Genomic DNA, 20,211 nt, shown 5'->3' with positions numbered 1-20,211 from the left:
CGATGCCTTCGTACCACGATTTTTGGGGCATGCCGTGCTGTAAGGAGCGATAAGAGCTCGTACAAAATAATCATACCGGTTTATCCACGATGCCACCACTGTTTCGATATTGATGTTTTCTTTGGAAGGAGTTTTCGTTCGCTGTTTTTTTTTTTTTTTTTTTTGGTAACTTACATCCTCGACGGGCTTGATAATCTGCAACACGGACGGTCTTGAAGTTCGATCGGACGCGTGCCACTCTAACGGAAACTGGACTGCGAAATGGGTTCACGTAAATCCGGTTTCCTTTAGCGTCCTTTTTTCTGAAGATACAAACCTAGCTAAGAGTCACCTTTCTCCGGGATGGGGTAGAGAGAAGGATACACGATAGGCGAGAGAGACATAGAGAGAAAAGAGACAAGACAAAGAGGCAAGCAAAAGGACTCTAAGGAAGGACGATTTGCTCGTGCTGGGGCCTAAAAACAATTTGTCGTTTACACCTGCCACTATGAACGGTTCTCGTTGTCCAAAATTATCTCTCTCTCTCTCTCTCTCTCTCTCTCGCTCTTCCTTTGCCGCATGACTTTGGAGGATAAAGAGAAATTCCAACGCCACAGCTAGTCATACTGTTTAGAGCAATTCGGAGGTACCCACCGATCGTACCGGAATTGTCCAAAACGTGACCTCGATGAAAAGCATTCCAACCTTTTTCTATCCCTCTTCTCTTCACATTGTCCCAAGCCCTCTCGCCTCTCTCTCTCTCTCTCTCTCTCTCTCTCTCTCTCTCTCTTTCTCCCTGAGTATCTTCTCCTCACCACAATTAATGATGGCCGGAGAGCCATCAGGATTTGATTCCGGTGGCTTTCTGTAACCGCTCGTAAAACGGGATGCTCGCCGATGGAAACATAAAATAAAACGGGTCCTTACGGTGCCGCGGAACCTCACCCCACCCATCCGCGCACCCCACACCAATCCACAGCGCGCAGCGGCTTTGCTCAATGGTCTCGACACTGGCACCACATAAATCGATTTCGGCGCTAATGGGTCCCGCAGTTTGAGTGCGAAAACGAAAAATTGCCCTGAAAACTGCAATAACCCAGCGGGCGATTTTTACCAGTGAACAGGTTGCCTTCTTTTACGGCCGAAACCCCTCCCGAACGAGAAAAAAAAGAAGAAACAAATCGTATCGCGGTGGGAAAATAAATAAAATTTAATTAAAACCGCTTACCGCGGGCACGTCGATGAGCATCAGATTTTTTTTCTCTCTATTCCTCTCTCTCTCTCTCTCTCTCTCTCTCTCTTTCTCTCCTACTCTCGCCTTTTCTTTCGCCCTGGCTCTCTTTTAAGTGTTGCAAGCAGCAACATCTTACTGATTTTTATTATTTTCTTAAATTTGCTTCCAGAATTCGGACACACCGTATGCTTCATTTACGGAACCATCCCGCTGGGAGGGGCGGGCGTGGGGGACTCAGTTCGGGACACAGGCTCACCGCAACAAAGCAGCGACCCAAAACAAAAAGAAAGCAAACGGCCGAACGGCCGATATAAAATGGTCACTGGGTGGCACACGGACGACAAGGGCACGCTTTATTACGACGGTTTCACTACGCGACGCCGTACCCCGGTCACCCGAAATGTCTTTATTAGTGCGGGCCCCTCGGCGAGTGGGAGATAAACATTGGCTGGATAAAAGTTGATTCTGTCACGGGCGATTATTGAAATCAGAAGTCTTCGACGGCCGAAAGCAGAAAATGCAAATGATAATCGCAACAGCGTCGAATAAATTGAAACGATCCGTGTAGTTTTTGTTTTTGTTTTTTTTTTTGTTATTTGGTCTCCTTCACGCACTCTTTTGCATTTCTTATAATGTAATGTGTCATAAATTGACAGATAGTAATAACCATTCTCTTTCGGTTACTTTGTGGTGCTAACCTGTTGAGGAAAGTACTTCTTGTAATTTTGTTTTTTGTTCTTTGAGAGTTGCCACTGGAACGAAATTTTGTTTTCAATGTGTATCTATTATTTGTACGCTTTATAGCTATGAATTCTCTAGCTATGGATAAACATCGACGTTGAGGGTGGCTCTTTCAAATGATTCGAATAAATAAGCGTAGTAAACTACTGCTTGTCAGATCCCTGATGAAAACCCTGTAATTGTGCATTTATAAGGATGAACCAAAGAAATTGTAGTTCAAAACAACAGGGCACCCCCCCTTCTGCTATCATACCTGGACGAGTAGTAAACATTTGCTCTAAAATGGTAAACTGGTAAATTTTTGTAATCTTAAAACCAAATCTACCTAACAACTCATCTCTGGATTCGAACCAACGCTGCGTGGTGTCGCTCAAGTAAACCTCTCTCGCTTCAGCGCATGGATCCACCTCGGTGCTCGCTCACTACATGTGATAACAAACAATTTAATCGATTGCGTAGGTTAAGAGAGGTTCATCCAAAGAGAGGTTAAAAGAATGAGAGAGAGAGAGAGAGAGAGAGAGAGAGAGAGAGAGTGTGTGTTTGTGTCTGTAGACTTTATTCTTAATTTATGTTTTACTTTATTATACTTAAAACTATATACCTCTCTTGAACACATCCAATCCAATATATCCTTCCAGCTTTCTGTCTTATCTGTCTTAGCTTTGAAGGAAAAAAAAGGATTCCAAGTACACTCTGCTTTGCACCGTACCTGCCCGTCATTCTTTTTTCCCGTGAAGGATACTTCAAGCACCCTTCGAATGGTGTACGCGCCGACGCATCGAAGGGACACTCGCGCATACGCTTGGTCCTTCTCGCCGACTGCCGACCCTGACCAAGGTTTGGCGGCAGATCAAAGGCGCTGATCCAATCGCAGTCTCATTTCTTCACCCAGTACGGTTATGTGCCAGAGATTCCTTCCCTTTTTTTCTCTCTCTCTCTCTCTTTCTCTCTCTCTCTCTCTCTCTCTCTCTCTCTACAAACAAAGTATGCGATGTGGATGAATTGGCAAATTGAGATGAATTTATTTCACCCTGGTGCGCTGGGTTTTTTTTTGTGGGAAAGAAGCATGAGAATGTCCCATCCCTGCGTTAGGCTAAACTTTCGCCCTGTTCGCGTCGGGCGAAATCTCTCTTCCCCATACATCGTAACTGATTAAATGATACTGCACTACACGGTTGCAGGATTATTTCTGGCCGTAATGCTGACTTCTTCGGATGCGATACGAAGCAGCGAAAGAAAATCAAGACATTCAGATGCAGTACCGAAAGGATTTGTCACCCACGGATGGTGCATTCCGCTGGGTAGCGAAGGAATCTCTTGTCATTAATCCTTCAGGGCATGCAGGCATCGTGTCGATGGAGCAGGGGATTCATACTTTTTTTTTTTTTTGCTGTAATACACGCACGATGGATCACCTTTCAGCGCATTTGTCTTGCCCGGCAGGGGTTATACACTTACGCCAGGCTGGATTCATTTTCGGCTGAGTAATTAATCGTGGACGATTTTTCTTCACTCATCCTCAAGCCCCACTGAGTGCATTCCATTAAGCAGCGTGTGTGTGTGCGCGCGCGCGCGCGAGTACGTGAAGCATAATTACACGCTGACTAATGGTGAGCAGAATGCCGTATGATCTAGATTGGGTCCCCCGGAGAATACAAAAACAATTGATAAATGATACGCACCAGGCGTACCAGACTGACATGCTCGCACGACTCGCGGGATATTAACGTCCGAACGAATTCTACAAATTTTATTTGTTTTTTACACCTTCATGGTGCGTTTTCGTATGAGCTGCTGTACCTGGTTGCATCACCTGACCTAACGATCCCGAACGTGGGAACGCCTCTCAGAACACTGAAACCTGACTGACCACGGGTCGGAAGCCAAATCGCCACCCGTGGATGGAGGTGAAACGATCGATCATAGTGCCCTTTTGACCCGACCATCAGAGCGCTTCCTGATACACCTTGCGCTCGTTCGTACGCGCGGGCTCTTACTTCGGCCTTCTTTGCCTTTCCATGCGCGATTTTACGAGGGATTTTACCTTTTTGTTGGAGTTTGTGCAGGCGCCTGGACAATGCTTCCCATGGTGCAAAACACGGTTGATAATTTATTATCGATTAAATGGTACCGGATCGATTATCGAAGGAGAATAAGCCGCAAACTGAGGACGCAACTTTTTTTCTGTGAAGTTTAAACGTTTGATAAACTTCAGTAAGAAACGTCTAAGAACCTGTTCTTTGTGTTGATCCAATTTGGACATACCTGTCCTTAAGAGGATATTGATAATCTGAGTTAGAGTTAGAGTCCTAGTGTTCCACATAGCTAGAAAGGTCCTTTGTATCTTATTTTTCCATAAAAAGCCGAGATATTGCACCTTCTCCAGTCTCTAAGCTAAATAATCAACCATTATCAAGAAGTATTGCAATCTGTGCCGAGTCTGTTAATACAGTCTTTGTCAATAATAAGCCTTCTGTTTGAGCTTTGATTGGGTTGTAAAATTAGCAGCTCCGACGATGAGGATAAAGGCCAAAGTTAAGCGAAGTCAAAAAATTTAATAATTAAGAGCTAGTTTTACCTGCAGCAATTTTATTACAAACCTGCTTGCTTCGTATTTTTTCAAGAACAATATCAAGGTCTTTATTGTTCAGGACGAAGGCAAAGAAAATCCTGATCACTGAGGACCAAAGCAACTCTGACGCGGATGACATGACGAATATCAAGGTCTATATAAATCTTAACTTAATCTTCTTAAAATCATTATTTAAATCCGTGCGCCATCCGTTTATATCTCATCACTATTATTTTATTACGATAAGCACCTTTGCAGCAGTATAAGCATAATTAACGACACACACAAACAACCATTTAATGCTCATCCGCTACCACACGACGTCTTAATAAGCGAAATTTATGACGTCAGAACTATAGGAACGGGACATCATTCCTTCCGTTCGGGTAGACCACCAGCACCGGCACTTTCTACCCAGCTTCTAAGCTAAACCGCATCATCATCCTCACCTTCCTCAAGTTCCTTCCAAACGCACCGGAAGGAAGGAAATCGAACATAAAGATGGAACACACAAAAAAGGAAGGAAACGGACACACACACATGACCTACGAAAGCTACGGGGCATCACTCCGCAAACTGACTGACAACTTGCATCTACGGTTCTGCAATAAATGGCTCAATTAGACAGCACAGAGGCTCAGCAGGAATGATCAAACCAGGGAAAGCACTGGAAGGTTTGTGTGCAGGAGACCGAGAAAAGGGAGGAAATAAATCTACCGAGGATGAAAAACAAACGGATACATAAATTGCTGACGCTCTCTATCTCTTGCATGTTTCTCTGTCAGGTTAAAAGTCAATCAACTCGGTGAAGAAAAAAATTTGGAGCAAACGTCTGGAGCTCGTCGTCCAGTTCGTTGCGAGCCACAAGAATACAGTTCGCGGTTTGTGCAACCGCGAACCCTAACCAGGGTGTCCTTATTCTAACAGGACACAGTGTTCCTCCGTAATGGTGATCGTATATTACCCACCATCCATCCATCGGTCCATCCCACCCTTCGCTGAATTCATCCGAAAGGCGAGCGAGAAAGTTCCGCTAGAAGAAGGACCTGACAAACGAAGGGGCCAAAAAATACGGAAAGAAAAATGAAATACGTTTGACATCAGCGACTCAAATCACTCAAAAACGTCCCCCGAAAAAAAATAAAAACAAATCCAAATGTTCCACAAAATCCTCACAAAATCTTCCCTCTTGATGTCATCATTATTACGATCGTTTTGCTTTATTAAACGGCGCTTGATTGATTGACTAGTTTTTTTTTTTCGTTTCCTCCAACATCTTCAGATGTCCTCCACGGGAAGATGACCGTTTTTGGACGGTCGTGTGTGTGTGTTTTTCTGACGGTTGTAAATATTGTTTGCCCTTGCCCGGGAGCGGGATTCCGCGGTACAGTTATTAGCAAACATGGACCGATCCTGATGTTGCGTGGCGTGCGGTCCAAAAATCCTTGGGACCACAACGGCACTACAACAGTTGGCACAACTTTAATTGTATCTCATTTGATTACATTCATCATAAATTAAGACAGCAACAAGGGAACCATCGTGAAGCTTTGGCCCTGATGACTATATCTCCTTTCCACGAGGGTATGAGCATGAGGACTTCAAAAAATTCCAACGAGACACCCTGTACTGCCGTAGCAATTGTTGGTGGACTTCAAAGCGTCTGCTCTGTACGAAGATTCTTATAAGATTTCCAGCCTCTTATATTCTAGCAGGGTTTTGACATGGCTGTTGTGTCCTGGTCTCCTTTTCATCGACTTCACGGTGTTTCTGTAAGCAGCAATCCTAATGCCCGCCTGTCGCCCAGTACTGGACATTAAAAATCCAACTGGCCCAGACGCTAAACCTAACGCTGATGTTTTAACCTGCAGCTTAAAGCTGTCTCTGGTATTTCCTAACCGTCTCAACTTCAGTATTTCCCCTACACTACACATTCGACACGAAAATTCGTCATCCCGGAACACACCGCTAGTTTCATATTTGAATTTGTGATGTGCTCCTGAACGGTTCACCGGTTCACCCTCCTCAAAGCGAAGGTTGAGATCTTCCACTTTTCGATACATTTATACGGCGAAGACGATACATTTTATGCAATTTTATGTCGTCACGTCAGCCCGCCAAACGGTTGCTACCTGAATGACACCCATCCGGGTGGTTTGATCGAGTTAGAAAAAGCTAAAACCGGTGGCCTAAATGTGGGGTGAGCGGGCTGACGGGGAGATATTTTTGAGATTTGAGATTCGGCTGTCAAAAATATGCTAAACATATTCATAAGAAATACATGTGCATACATCCCCCCATCTCCCTCCCCTTTTCCGGCAGACTTTGCCTTCCCGTCCTTCCCTTACCACCTTGTAGACTCCTCGCTATTTTGAGTTACAAAACTGAAATGATGATGATGATGATGATGTTGGATTAGGCTGTGCTCTAAACAACTTCTTTCTTTATTTTTAGAAATAGCAAAACACTTTCAGGTGGATTTCTACTCTTTAAATTGTTTTAAACATTCTCCTTCTCCTTTTTACTAGTTTTTTTTTAATTGTGCTTAGTTTCTTAAACTTAAGTTTTTCTTTTAAATTCTTGTCTCATGTTTCTTTTTCTTTGTATTCACGTTTTATATTGATTTTTCTTCTTTTTACTTTTATCCTTTTTACTTTGTCCTTCTTCTTATTCTTCTTCTTTCATTTTATTTACAACTGAATTAAAGAATCTTTTCCTCATTTTTATTTGTTTTAAATTTTATAATACATCAGTTCACTTCTTCACAATTCATAATGTACCTTCGGTACCGGCCATGATACGTTTCGATTGTAATATAATGTGCTACCGTTGTTATATGCGTTCAGCTCTTGCCTTATCGTGAGCCGCGATTGTGCTTTCATCCTTTTCAATCATGTTAAGAGTCGCCTAGTTGGTTCTTCTATATAAAAAAGCCCTGTATGTGGACGATGAAATTGTTAAAATAATGTAAAATTCAGTTCAATTGATCAAAATCTTTGCCACAAGCGAACCGTCCAGGGGTTTTGCTCTCAAAGTGTTGATCTCAAGCGGACCTACCCCAAAACAACCTTTTGCAGTGTTAGGCTGCCAGTCATTCATTTGCCAATCCATCATGAAGCTGCGTTTGAAAGGCGCTGCGATTTAGGTGCATTTTATTTTCTTCCCAACAAAACGAGAAAACTAAATCCTTCTCAAAATGTCCACCTATTTTACCAACAGAGGAAGAAGGGAAACCCACCTTCAAATCAATACTTTCCCGCCATTTCCCGAAAGCATAGCGGGAAGCAACCGGCTCTGATCTGATCTGAATAATAATATTTCCAAAGAATATTATCTGCGCAAAACGGAACGAAACGAAAAAAAAAAAGAAGAAAGGGAAACCAACGAACCCCGCCGAGACAAAGAAGCGTTCCCGGTAAAGCGAAATGATTTCGATTTAGCTTTAATAAAATCCAAACCCCTTGGGACCCTGGACCGGGGTGGGTGAATACCGTCGATCGACCTTCGACAACGCTTGGTATAAAAGTTTCGGCCCGAGACCGAAAAAATCGTACATAGCCGGGAGTGTGGGAGCGAGGGACCGGCGGAAAGGTGAGCAATAAAAAAGGATTAAGATATCCTAGACCAAAAACTACGCTTTTGTTTTCCGAGCATGATCGTTGAGATGAAAGGATTCTCTGATCGAGCGAGAAAGGGTAGTCCTTTTTGGTGTTGGAACTTCAGCACACACACACACAAGTGCGCGCGCGCAAGGGCACACTAAGGGACGGGTTAAGCGTGTGCCGACGCTGCCTGCTTTGAGAAATTCTAACAGAAGAAGAAACGAAACAGAAGAAGAACAGGGCGCAAAAAGGAAAACTACAAAAAAATGTCCAGAAATTCTGGATTCTGGAGAAAGAATGTGTAACTTTGCTTTCCTCTCCAGAGCTCATGTGCACAAATGCATCGCCATCTGTGTGTGCCAGAGCTCTGTCCCTCTTCGGACGCACAATCAGGGCAGGACGAATCGAATCCGTTCCGTTGCTGCTGGCGGAATCCGTGTCACGGTTGATTTGCCCGAGCAAGGTCCGGAGGACTCCGAAAGGCAAGACCGCAAAGGACATCGATGTCACACAGGGGCCGTTCCGGTGATTCCCGTGCTGGATTGTGTGGGTGGTCGTATCTGGTGGCATGCTGCTCCATTATCCGGATACCACCAGCCTGGAATTAGCCGACGCAGGCTTAGATGCAACCGCCGCGTGCGAGCGTCACTGAGGAAGACGCACAAAATCCGATAATTAGCTCAAGATTCTGAAGACTGAAGGCGCACGTTCATGCGCACACTGATCCACCATCCGAACAATGGGTCAACAAATTAGCTGCACCAAACAATGCGCAAAATACCTTTTAATATGGGCACCGCTGGGTCCAGGTGGTGGTTGCAGGATTCTCTATCCAAAACTTTTTTTTTTTTGTTTCGGAAAGGTGTCCTAAGACGTATGGAAAATCGGTCGAGCGATGCAAAGAAGACTTCAAGAAGGTGTGACCGGCGACTATTGGTAGCTTTAAGTCTGTGCCCTGATCCCGACATCGATATGCCCACCGAGGATTCCTAAGACGTCCACGCCACGATCCTGATACAACATTTCAATTTGTGTAATCCAGAGGATCCCTGCTTTGTAAAACGTACACAAATTAGCTTAATCTGGCTCGGCGAGGAAAAAAAAAACGAGACAAGAAAAAACTTCTTCTGGACCAATTGCACTTAACCGCAATACTTCGTCCCGGCAAGTACAATTATGTAATGAAGTTTAGTCGCTTTTTTTTTTGGGAGACCTGATCCCGAAACAACTTCGCCGACAGCAGATCGTGTGGTAAAGATTGGCTTCGCACAACAAACCAAATCCGATCGAGAAATATGCATCCGACTGCAACGTCAGACTCCCGATCTACGGCGGCATCTTGCACGCCAGCCACAAAACACAATAGCATAACATTCTCTCTCGGGTGCAATAGCGGCATATGCAGATGTGGTTGGTGCGCGGGAAGAATGGACAACGCAAGTCGATTCTCACACCATTCGGCTTCTGTGGATGTAACTGGTTCGCGAGCTCCATAAAAGTATTCCAAGTCCCCACTCGAGTTTATCGTTTCCCATCGACGAGAAATATCCCTGGCCATGCAAACACTTTTACGATACCTGGTGTCATTAAACGGTTTACGGGCTTTTTAGATTTAGCCCAACCGGGTGTAGTTGCATTTGAGCGGAGGCAAAGATTGTGGGAGAATTAGAACTTTACCTTTTGGATGAACCTTCCACGGCCAGTTACGCAGGATTGACTCTTCAGCTAGCGGTGAAACGCATGTCCAGGCAACCTGTTATGGTAAGCCGTAATCTTTGTAAAAAAGAAACACCAGAACCCCAATAAAATCTCAACACGAAGTTCAGCTTGAGGCGCAATAAATGCATCTTTGCCACTTGGAGGCACTGTTCGCGAGATGGAGACTGGAACTCCCAACTTTACGACACATTCGATATTGCTCGCCGGTACACAAAGGGGCTGACTGGTTCAATAAACCAATAAACCAATCGTAACAAGACCATCGCTAATCGGTCCTGATCGAGCATCGTTACGTCAAATTAGCTGGATTCCAGAGTATCTCCCAAAGTTTTTTTTTTTTACTTTTCATTCGAATATTCTTCAAGAAGCAAGCAGGCCGGCTAACCTGTCAGTGTGTCGGTAACATTTCATTAATCATATCACCGAACAGCTTTCGAGGGCGTGTGGGATCGTGCAAAGATCAAATGAGTAGCGGCTTTATTAAGCTTCTGGATTACAAGAGGCCGAACTTCAAACGAAGTTGCAGAGCGGCTTCCTCAAAAAGCTCGTCTTCCCCGGCCTAATGATTGATTGAGAATTTTTGTAGGGCAAATCGGGCGCTGCTTAAGCAAAGGGGACCCCCCCCTTTTCAAAGGGTACGAGAGTCCTCACCATTATCTCGACTACTTGCACGGTCGTTGTGGGTGGCGTTCAGCTTAATAGAATGACAATCGAACAAACGCTTCCGGCGAAGAATGCAAAGTTCGCCACTACCATAAAGCCCCCCGCCACGGGTGCAAAACGCACGATCGCCTAAAGTCTTTTCTTATTGCCGCATTCATACCATCACAGGGAATGATGTCTGCCGACAACCGGCGCAAACGCGCACAAAAACAAAGCCCGAAAAGCCCGTCCACGAGCCCATAAATGTCAGCTAAAATTCTAAACGTCATCACGATGTCACTCGCTCCGTCGGTTGCAGCTAAATGGCTTTTAAACGCTAATTTTGTGCCACCAAAAAAACGGAAACGTACACACAGGCACGTACACACACAGACATATGATGATGCAGTGCCGCTCCAATTCCAATCAGCACGCGAGCGCGTATTATCGGTGGACGGATGGCGATGAAGTTGCAGCCCATTTTGCATACCTAATTGGCCGCAACTCGCGTGTTGATGGGAGGGAGGGTGGCGAAGACGCGGCCGCTTCGTCTTCGGGCGGTGAGATAAAAATGCAAATGTTTATATGTCGGACATCGTGTGTGTGCGCGTGCGCGCGCGCGCCCCAAAGATCACAAAGGCCACAACAATCCCCATAGCGCACCGGCGCGACACGCGACTTTGGTTTTTGCGGTTTTTGGATGACACCGTGCGGAGTTTTTTGGATGCACCGGATGTTTTTTTTGTACCCCATCCCCAAGAGTTCTCACCATTCTGGTTGTATTGTTTGGGGGTCCTTGGCAGCAGATGCACGACGTTGACATCTGAATACTCAAAGCGATTCAATTTCTGTTCCCCATTTTTATACGAGAAAGAACCATTTTATTCCAAGGTTTAAGAAAAGGGTTTCTTTTGCACAAATCCTTAGCTTAACCTGATGTACAGTTGACATCTGACATGTTGGGATATCCGTGGACCATGAAGCTTGGGCCATGAACAGAGGAAACAACAAAATGTGACAATTTTTAGAAGCAAAAAAATATCGAAAAACCCTAACCTGATCCGGACAAGAATTTCGGAAATCCTGCACCAGGTGCGCCATTTGACAGGTAGGGGATATAAACCCGTTCATCGTTGGGAACTGCCTCTCGAATACTTGCTTCCTCATTGATAGAATGCAAGGATAGGTACAAGCTGTATTTTGGATTAGAAATTCGCAAATCTGTTGGCGTGTCCTTGCTGTTGCCCCTTCACATCGGACATACAAGGTTCAACATTAGGTCTAAAGCAATCAAAGCTAGTCAAATATTCAAGTCACCTTCCAATCTGCCTTACTTTATACTGTGACTTTCTGATGCTCCAGGACATTATCCAGAAATTCTAAGCTCAGCTTCATCCTCGCCCACCGAATCGCCTTTCAATGCTAGCTGTCATCTTGCTACGGCTTCCTAGAACTGCACAACAAAACAGGTCTCAAGTGCCCTCGCAACTACTATCCATCACGAATCGATTAATGATTCAGGTCACTTTAGGTCCAGCGAGTACCGGTAGCGTCTAGAGAGTGTAGAAAAAAAAAGAATCCCCCGATACGCTTCCTTCCAATGGGATAATCTTCCCAGCGACCGTTACGAGCCCAGGACGACCGTTGACACCACCGGTGCTCCAGTGTGGTGTAATATTTTATTCCAGAGCACCCATTCTTACGAAAGCGCATTGTAGTGTTTTCTTTCGATTTCAGGGTGTCCTATCAAACGAGATCGATGAGAACCGTGTCTTTTGGGTTTGTTTTTTTTCTTCTGCTTTTGTGTCCCGATGATATTTCTCGTCCTGGCAGTGCTGGGACACGGTAAGTAGAACGAGGACGAAAAACGCACCAGGATGAGTGAGGCGAACCTTGCGCCGACGTAAGAAAGTGGTTCATTGTCGAACGAAAACAAGAGAAGAAGAAAAAAAACTGTCCAAGTCTAAGATGCTGGAAAGTTGCAAAGTCTCAGGTAGCTCAGGGTTTGAATAAAAAAAAAAAACCCCCCAAGGAATACCCTACAAAGAATATAGCTTAACAGTGCGTATTCGATTTGCTTCTCTATTTTCCTTCAGCATCATTCCGCTCTATTCAGGTTATTGCGTCTAAAGGTACAAGATTACACCATTGCTTCTTTCTCAAAAGCACCCTAAACGTAAGATATTGCAAGATCTCCTTGCACAAAGATGGGCGAACGATAAACGGAGAGGAACGGAGTGGCATTGGCATTGGAAACGGAAACGAGCGTAACGAACGTTTGGCAGGGACGTCTTAAGGCATTAACGTTGAGGACGGAGACGGCAACTACCTGCCCGATCCTTGCTCCTGTGCTGCTTTTGCAAAATCATTGCGTGCACAGTTCGTGAACCTTTATCGAAGGGATTTTCCTAACTGTGGCAACTACCTGTCTGGTACGGTAACGCACCGAGCAGCGGGCCGGTAACTCCAATCAGCAAAACAAATAGCTAACTGCATGTCGCTTAACACCTAGACGGATGGCTAGGATGGTGGTTTGTCGTGTCGCTGCGTCTAGTTAGAGCAAGATTTCGGCTTGGCAACTTCCCGGAGGTCGACCGATCAGATCCGTCCTGCACATGGTCACACTTTCCTGTCCACACACAAAGCGTCATCGGTTTAATGGCGTGGGGTGGAAGCTGGGAAGTGGCGCGAAAGAGGTAATGCACCATACGAAACCGTGACTGCATGCCATAAAGCACCAAGAACACACATTCCCTAAAATTAGCTACCAACATCAGCTACAGCCCAAGATGTAAGCGTTCCAAGTATAACGCACAGCGTCCTCATGCGATGGGCATCAGATGCGTCAGATTCTCGGGACTCGGGAGCATCGAATTACACCAGCTCCGAATGACTCAAGTAACGCAATCTGAATCATGCCAAGCGATGCCCGGCCTCGGTTACCGGAGCTGCTGGTGGACACATTTGGTCCTGGTCGCCCGACTGTCGTTCGCAACTGCCAACTGACACATATGGCGCGTGTCGTTTGACTACGTTCGGCGTTCAAGTGTCGGGCGAGGAGGAGGAGGAGAAGGAGGAGGAGAAGAAGCGTATGGGTGAGAATAAATAAGAGTACGTACCATATGTGTTGCTCACTTTCGGCTAGACGATGCATTCCGCAAAACTTTGGTAGTCAAGAAATTAGAAGTTCAGCAGCAAAAATAAAAACTTCGAACAAAAAAACCCTCCCCCAAAAAATTCCTTCGCGATAACTCAATCAATTTCTTAATGAATGGACGAGTTTTGAAGCATTCCTTTCCACATACAGTTCCCTGATTGGGTTAGTGTGTCTCTCATCGGGACATTCGTGAATCACTTAGATGTATGAATAATTCAACCACAGAACGAAGGTGCTGATGATGCGAACCATCGCTCTTCCTTCCCCGCCCGATCTAATGGTCAGCCCGGTAGACTCCTTTTTGTCGGCTGTTCTAATGCTGATTCGCATGCGACTGCAGCAGTTTCGGGTAGCTGCACAAGCGAAACGCTCCCTGCATCCGTGCAGAAGCATCCGGCGTCACATCAGCGACGCCTGGGCGCACCTGGTCCTGGCGATGGTCGGTGATGCTCTCGCACCGTGCGGAATGGTGATGTGTATTTAATGTTGCTGCTTCTGTTAAGAGGCAGGTGGAAAATGGTGGGCCAGCCTTCAAATGCCGCCAGAAGGCAGACGCAAAGCGAAGCAAACGAAAATCACGATCCAATCCTGGTTTGCCTGGTTTAAGGTTTGCCCCCCCCCCCCCGAATGGCTAGGTTTTTGGAGAATGAGAGGTCAGACTCATTAGAATTCGATTTCCAGACATGCTTGGGTGTATGTTTGTGTGTGTGTGTGGGTCTGGCAGCGTTAGAAAATCACATCCAGCATTAGAAGCTGCCCATCCAAGTGCTTGTCACAAGTGTCGATGATGGCAACAAACACAAAAGTAACACCGCGCAAATAGAGCACATCGGTGGAAGATTATGCGGCCCCCCCGAGCGATTACACACTCGTCCCCGTTTATGACCCGCACGGCCAACGGAGGCTACAATTGTTGTTCCTGTTTTCTTCTGTGCTACTCCCAAAGAATGAACAAAAAAAGAACAAGAAACAACATTGGCACGGTGTTGGATAGGATAGGATGCGTATTTTTGTGACGCACCACGCTTCGAACCTTACATCTGCCAGGGGGCTTGTGTAGTGGTGGATCTGTTGCATCCTCCTTTTTTCGCTCGAAAGTGGTGCACCGAAGGTTAGGGGGAGGAGATGTTAGTGGCAGAGTCGGGAGATGCGGCAGAGCACCCGCATCGTAAAAACGACGATCAAACCGCTGTGTGTCGGCTCCCCACGAATAATTCTCCGCGACGTGCGTGGACCCTTGTCGAGAGGACAAGCGATGCGACGCAGAGCAATAGCGAGCAAGCGAAAGCGCAAAAGAGCGAGGGAGAGAGAGAGAGAGAGATCACTTTTATACGCAGTGGAGGATGATCGTGCCGCAAAAGCCGAATGCGGCACGCGACCGAACGCGCGCGCGCACACTCCCGCGTTTCGTACACGTTTTTGGATGCGTTCGCCCGAAGGCTCGTCCCTAGCGTTCCGATAGCCAGTCGCTCTTTACTCAAACTACAAAAAAAAAAAAATAAAAGTAAGGCGCATCGAAGAAGGGCAGAAGAAGCTCGAAAGAGCACAAAAAGTTCCCCCCCCCCACCCCACCACCTTTACCGCACCAAACGAGCTTTCCGTGCGTTTGATCTGCGTTCGTTTCAAGATGCGTGATCCTTTTTTCGGGCCACGAAGAGCACTGGAATCCCTAGATCACATCTACGCACATATTGCCGATGCAGCGAGAGCGTGATGGTCAATCAAGCCGAAGCAAGTGATCGAAAGAGATAGGGCAAGGCTGCACAAGATCGGGCTCGGTAGATTTGGATGTGAATTTCGGAATAAAAAGGATCTTCTCGCTACCTTCTCTTCCCTATTTTCTTTCTCTCTCTCTCACACATACACAAACACTCTCGTAATCCATCGTGAGAGAAAAAGACGAGCAAGCGAGAGCGCACGGCCGAGTAGAAGCTGGGTCGGTCCGAGCGAGACAGAGACTCACCGAGAGAACCGACGCACCCGACGATCGGGTCAGGAGCAGGCGTGCGCGCGCGCGCAAGTGTTTTGCGCCGTGCGGGAGCAAAGTGCGGCCGACCGTTTCGTCGAAGGTGTACGAAGGCGAAGGTGGCGGCGTGGTGCACACTATACCAAAAAACACCCGAGAAACTGTACAAAACGCATTGCCCTAAGCCCAGAAGGTATCATTTCGGGAGCAACTTCCGATGCGAGCACACATCTTCTCTGCCATCTTCTGCGGCTCTGGACAGGTTCAGAACGGTGCGTGACCCAGTGTGTGCCGGCTTGGAAAGGAGTGTGTGTGAGTGCGTGCGTGTGTCGTTTTCCTTTCCACAGTTGCTGTGTTTGGTGCTCAGGACACAGTCTTCTCCTTCGCCTCAGAACGGAAGCAAGTGCGAGCGTTCTCGTGTCAAGTGTTGATCGCTCCGTTGATGCAGTAGTGCATTTGTGTGCATTTTTGTGACGTGATAACAGCGACGAAAGTTTTTTTTTTTCACTGGAGAATCTTCGGCAACCCCAATTCAAACTCTTCTATCAATCGAACGACGCAAAGGGGTAGACGACCTGCTCGGCAAACCTTGGTGCTCCACCAGTGAGGATCGCTCAGTGACTTGATTGTGATTTGATTAGTTTTTCGTGTTTGTGTGTGTGTGTTTGTTTGTTTGTTACACATTGTGCGAGATGGCAGCGGCAGTGCGCAGCATGGCACTAAGTCAAAATCTGCACAACATTATGCCGGCAAACTGTGGACTGCCGGCACTGCAGCAGAAACCGCTCGGAACGTCGCAGCTCACGAACAATCCGGCCGCCCTGCTCGGCAAACAGCGACCACTAGCACCGGCCCCGTCCTCGGCAGCGGTGATGGCCCACCGTGCCAATGCGAAGGTGGTCCCCGGTGGACCCGCTGCTGGTGGGCCGGTAGTAAGCAGTACGAAGAAGTACGCGTACTGTGGATTACCGTACGCAACGCCTCAGCAATCAGCCTCAGTACAGCGCCGTAACGCTCGCGAACGTAACCGTGTCAAGCAGGTGAACAACGGATTTGCGAACCTGCGCCAACACATCCCATCAACCGTGGTAACCGCACTGACGAACGGGACCCGTGGCGCGAACAAGAAGCTCAGCAAGGTGGACACCCTGCGGCTGGCGGTAGAGTACATCCGGAGTTTGCAGCGCATGCTGGACGAGAACGGTGGCGAGTTGGGTCCGGCCGCACCAACGAAGCAACAGATCACCTCGGCCGTCAGCTCCAATCAACTCTCGAACAGCTCGGTCTGTTCTGCGTCTTCCGGTGGTTCCACCTACTACGGTACGATGTCCGAACCGTCGAACGCATCGTCACCGGCACCGTCCCATCTGTCGGATCATTCGTCGCATGGTGGCGCACCCGGTGGATGCTACGCACCGATGGCCGGTGGCTTCAAGCACGAACCGTACGATATCTATGTCGACCCGTCCAGCTCGCCCACGCCTTCGTTCGGCTCGGACCATGGTATCGGTGGCGTGACCTCCTCCGTACATCTGCATACGGGACACTCGACGGTACTGCCATCGCCGACCGACAACAACAACTACATCCTATCGCAACACCAGCAGCAACAACAGCAGCAGCACCAGCCACCACAGCATCACCAGCAGCAACACCAGCAGCAGTACCACAGCCACGCTCACCACAACACCGCCGTACAGTTCAAGACCGAGCTGTACGATGACTCCCCGTACGATGAGGAGCTTAGCCCGCAGAATCCCGACGACGAGGAGCTGCTCGATGCCATCTCCTGGTGGCAGCAGCAGTAGTGTCTTCTCTTACACTGCCACCAAAACTGCCCTCACCAACGTTCTACCGGTAAGTGTTCCCACCCAAGCACCAGAAGTTCCCACGACTTAAATTCCCAACAGCAACGGTAATGCTCATTGAACTCTTTCTTCTTCTTTTTTTTGTGTCTGTGTCACCTACAGAAGCGGCAGTGCCAAAGTTTTTTTTGTTTTTCCCTGTTTCGTTCCGGGCGCGCTTGGTGCAGTGTATCCCGAAGGGAACGGTCTAGTCAACGTGCGTGAGCTCCACCAAATGTCACCCACCAACACGCACGGCTCGAAACGAGCCGGTACATGTTGTGAGAAGCCCGGCAAGATGAAACGCAGAAAGTAGAAGCAAACAGCGAACTGTGGCAGCCATCTTTGCAGGTTTTTTTTTTGCGCCTCGTTCGTACCCAGTGTCTCCCCGCTTCTTTTTGCAGAAGTTAGCTAACACAAGTGCCTTTAGTATGTAAGCATGCGGTATAGATGGAAGATTTTATTCTAGTTGATCACTACGCTCTACTGTTATATTGATCGTCTGTAGCAAACTGCTTAAGTTTATTGCGCTATTTATAGTTTTCTTTATATTATTATTATTTTTATTATTATTATTATTGTCGGAGGAGCTCGGGTGGAGTTTTAACAAACAGAGTAACATTTTTTAAAACAAAAACTAGCCAGCTAGCTAGGACAGATAAATCTATAAAGAACGAGAGAGAGAGAAAGATAGACAAAGCACAGTTTTAATTGTGCAATTAGTCATATCATTTGTATCGAGGTAAGCACAAACGACGCAGCTAGAATGAAGCAAAACCAGTGAAATATTAGGATGAAGGTTAAGTTTGCATTTCTTCGACCCACTCGAGTTAGTTTAGTGCGTAAGTTGTTAAGTACTTTTGTCGGCCATTTTATCATTACTCAGCAGACGTTACGCAGACGATCGCGCTATTGTACATAGTTAACTAACTAAAATAAAAAAGCGAAAATTTCATATAAAAAAGCATACTCTTACTCTCGTTTACTGCTGCACAGTATTGGACAACAAGATGAAGAGAGAAGAGTAGGATAATGCAGGAAAAAAGCCTGTACAACAACATGTTTGCTTTCAGCAGGTTTTTTTTTTCTCCACATCCAGAAGGAAGAAAGGAAACCTGCAACATCCTGCTGTGCCTTGCGGAAAGAAATACGAGTACCTGAAAAGGTAAACGGAGACCTTGAAATGTGTCGTATGGAGTTTTTGTGATGATGTTTTTTTGCGCATAGCGCACAAGGAACTGTAAGAAGCAAGTTCTAGTAGGGTGTATTGGATTTCTGATTTCTGCACCGATTAAGCGTATTAATTTTAATCACCAACCAAGAACTTCTTCCGGTAATCTGGAAGTTGCATTAGGATGGGTTCTTACTTCCAAGAATTCTCAAGAAAAATAAAATTTCTTTGTAGACTACAACGAGACTAATAAGACTTCCGGATAGCGTGAAGTACTTCAGAGCCATTGAGTGGACATTTGGGGACATCATATGTACGCTCACAGTTTATTACAGAGTTGCTATATGCAGTCTACGTAAAGATGGTCATAGTCGAGACTCTGTGAAACACATCAATACATCCCTAAACTGCGTAAGAGACGTACAAGAACTTCTCAGAGTTGAAAAAAAGGCTTAGATATGGAGCAGTATATTTAGACGATTCGAACCGGATACGATACATTCTGTCAGTGATAAAATAAAATTGATCTAGCGTCAAGCGAAGAAATCAAAAACTCTCAACCCACCAAGGCAGACAAGTAGAGGCAACGCTCCTCTGACGGTTGTGGCAGTTTCGCACTCGTCACAATCGATTCGTCTGTTCTAGCCGGGGTGTATAGAACGTTCGTCCCTTCGTGCCCTCAACCCTCTGCTCTACCCAATACCGGACCGTATCTTATCTATTTCAAGTGCGCGCTGGAGCTGTGCAGAGGCGCCTTCTTTTCCGGTGGGGTTACCAGTTTTTTTTGCTAGACACATTCTCTGAATATCCGAGTCACTTTCTACATGGTGCTATTTTTTTTTTATCCGAAAGATAACACATCTTTGCTTGAAGGAGGTTAAAACCTCATATGCAAGTTTCGTTATTTCAGAGGAATTCTGAGCATGAACTTCTTGTTCCAAAAAAGATCTTCTCATAATCAATTTGCATCCTGCGGATACGGAGACCTATGTATGTAGTTGATAACACCCAGCTCGTGAATGAATTGGATTGATAGGGACCCTAAGATATAGAGAACTGAAGAGATAGTTTCAACGCACCAATCCGCTGTACATTCCACACGGAAGTGTTGTCTGATAACCAGACAGTGTACGCTAAGTGACATTTCCGCTGCTTCTTATTGACCCATCACAATGTTGTACATATTAATCAAACGATGCATCTGGCCTAAAACTCACCTTATGCGCACGAATGCATAATTCTATCTTCACTTGATACGCGAAGGAGGTGTTGCTTACGTTAAAATGTCTTCCGAAATTTCCATGAATCCACCAACCGTAACGATTGGCAGTAGGGAATTGCTTTACCCTCTGCTACCTCATTCCTTCATTTGATTAAATATTGATCAGCGAAACAAGCCGTTTTTTTTATGGACAAGCCGACATTTTTTGTGGGGTGGGGAACCACGCACACTTTAGTCGCGCGACAAACTTTACTCTTTTTTGTTTTGTTTATTCGTGTATTTTCCTTCTTTCTCACCATGTAAACAAGATATGTGGTCGCGCGCCAACTCTCGGTGTGGATAGGATTAGTCATTTGTAGTTG

At 46.2% G+C, this 20,211-nt stretch overlaps 2 protein-coding genes across 2 annotated transcripts in view; both read left to right on the top strand.

The window, feature by feature from the left end:
• The first annotated feature begins 7,753 nt into the window (after positions 1-7,753).
• The window catches only part of LOC126560212 (protein gurken-like), a 473,091-nt gene continuing 460,633 nt past the window's right edge, over positions 7,754-20,211 (top strand). The window contains exon 1 of the mRNA XM_050216300.1: positions 7,754-7,759. The gene's annotated coding sequence lies outside the window, so the exon portion shown is untranslated. The remainder of the gene's footprint in view (positions 7,760-20,211) is intronic.
• Positions 16,284-17,420, top strand: LOC126558616 (achaete-scute complex protein T4-like). Its single transcript, XM_050214664.1, has one exon. It carries the CDS (start codon positions 16,305-16,307, stop codon positions 17,418-17,420), a length of 1,116 nt encoding a protein of 371 aa, XP_050070621.1. The 5' UTR covers positions 16,284-16,304.

Source organism: Anopheles maculipalpis, chromosome X, assembly GCF_943734695.1.
Source record: "Anopheles maculipalpis chromosome X, idAnoMacuDA_375_x, whole genome shotgun sequence".
In the NCBI taxonomy this organism is placed as follows: Eukaryota; Metazoa; Arthropoda; class Insecta; order Diptera; family Culicidae; genus Anopheles; species Anopheles maculipalpis.
This window is presented reverse-complemented; position numbering and strand designations above follow the sequence as displayed.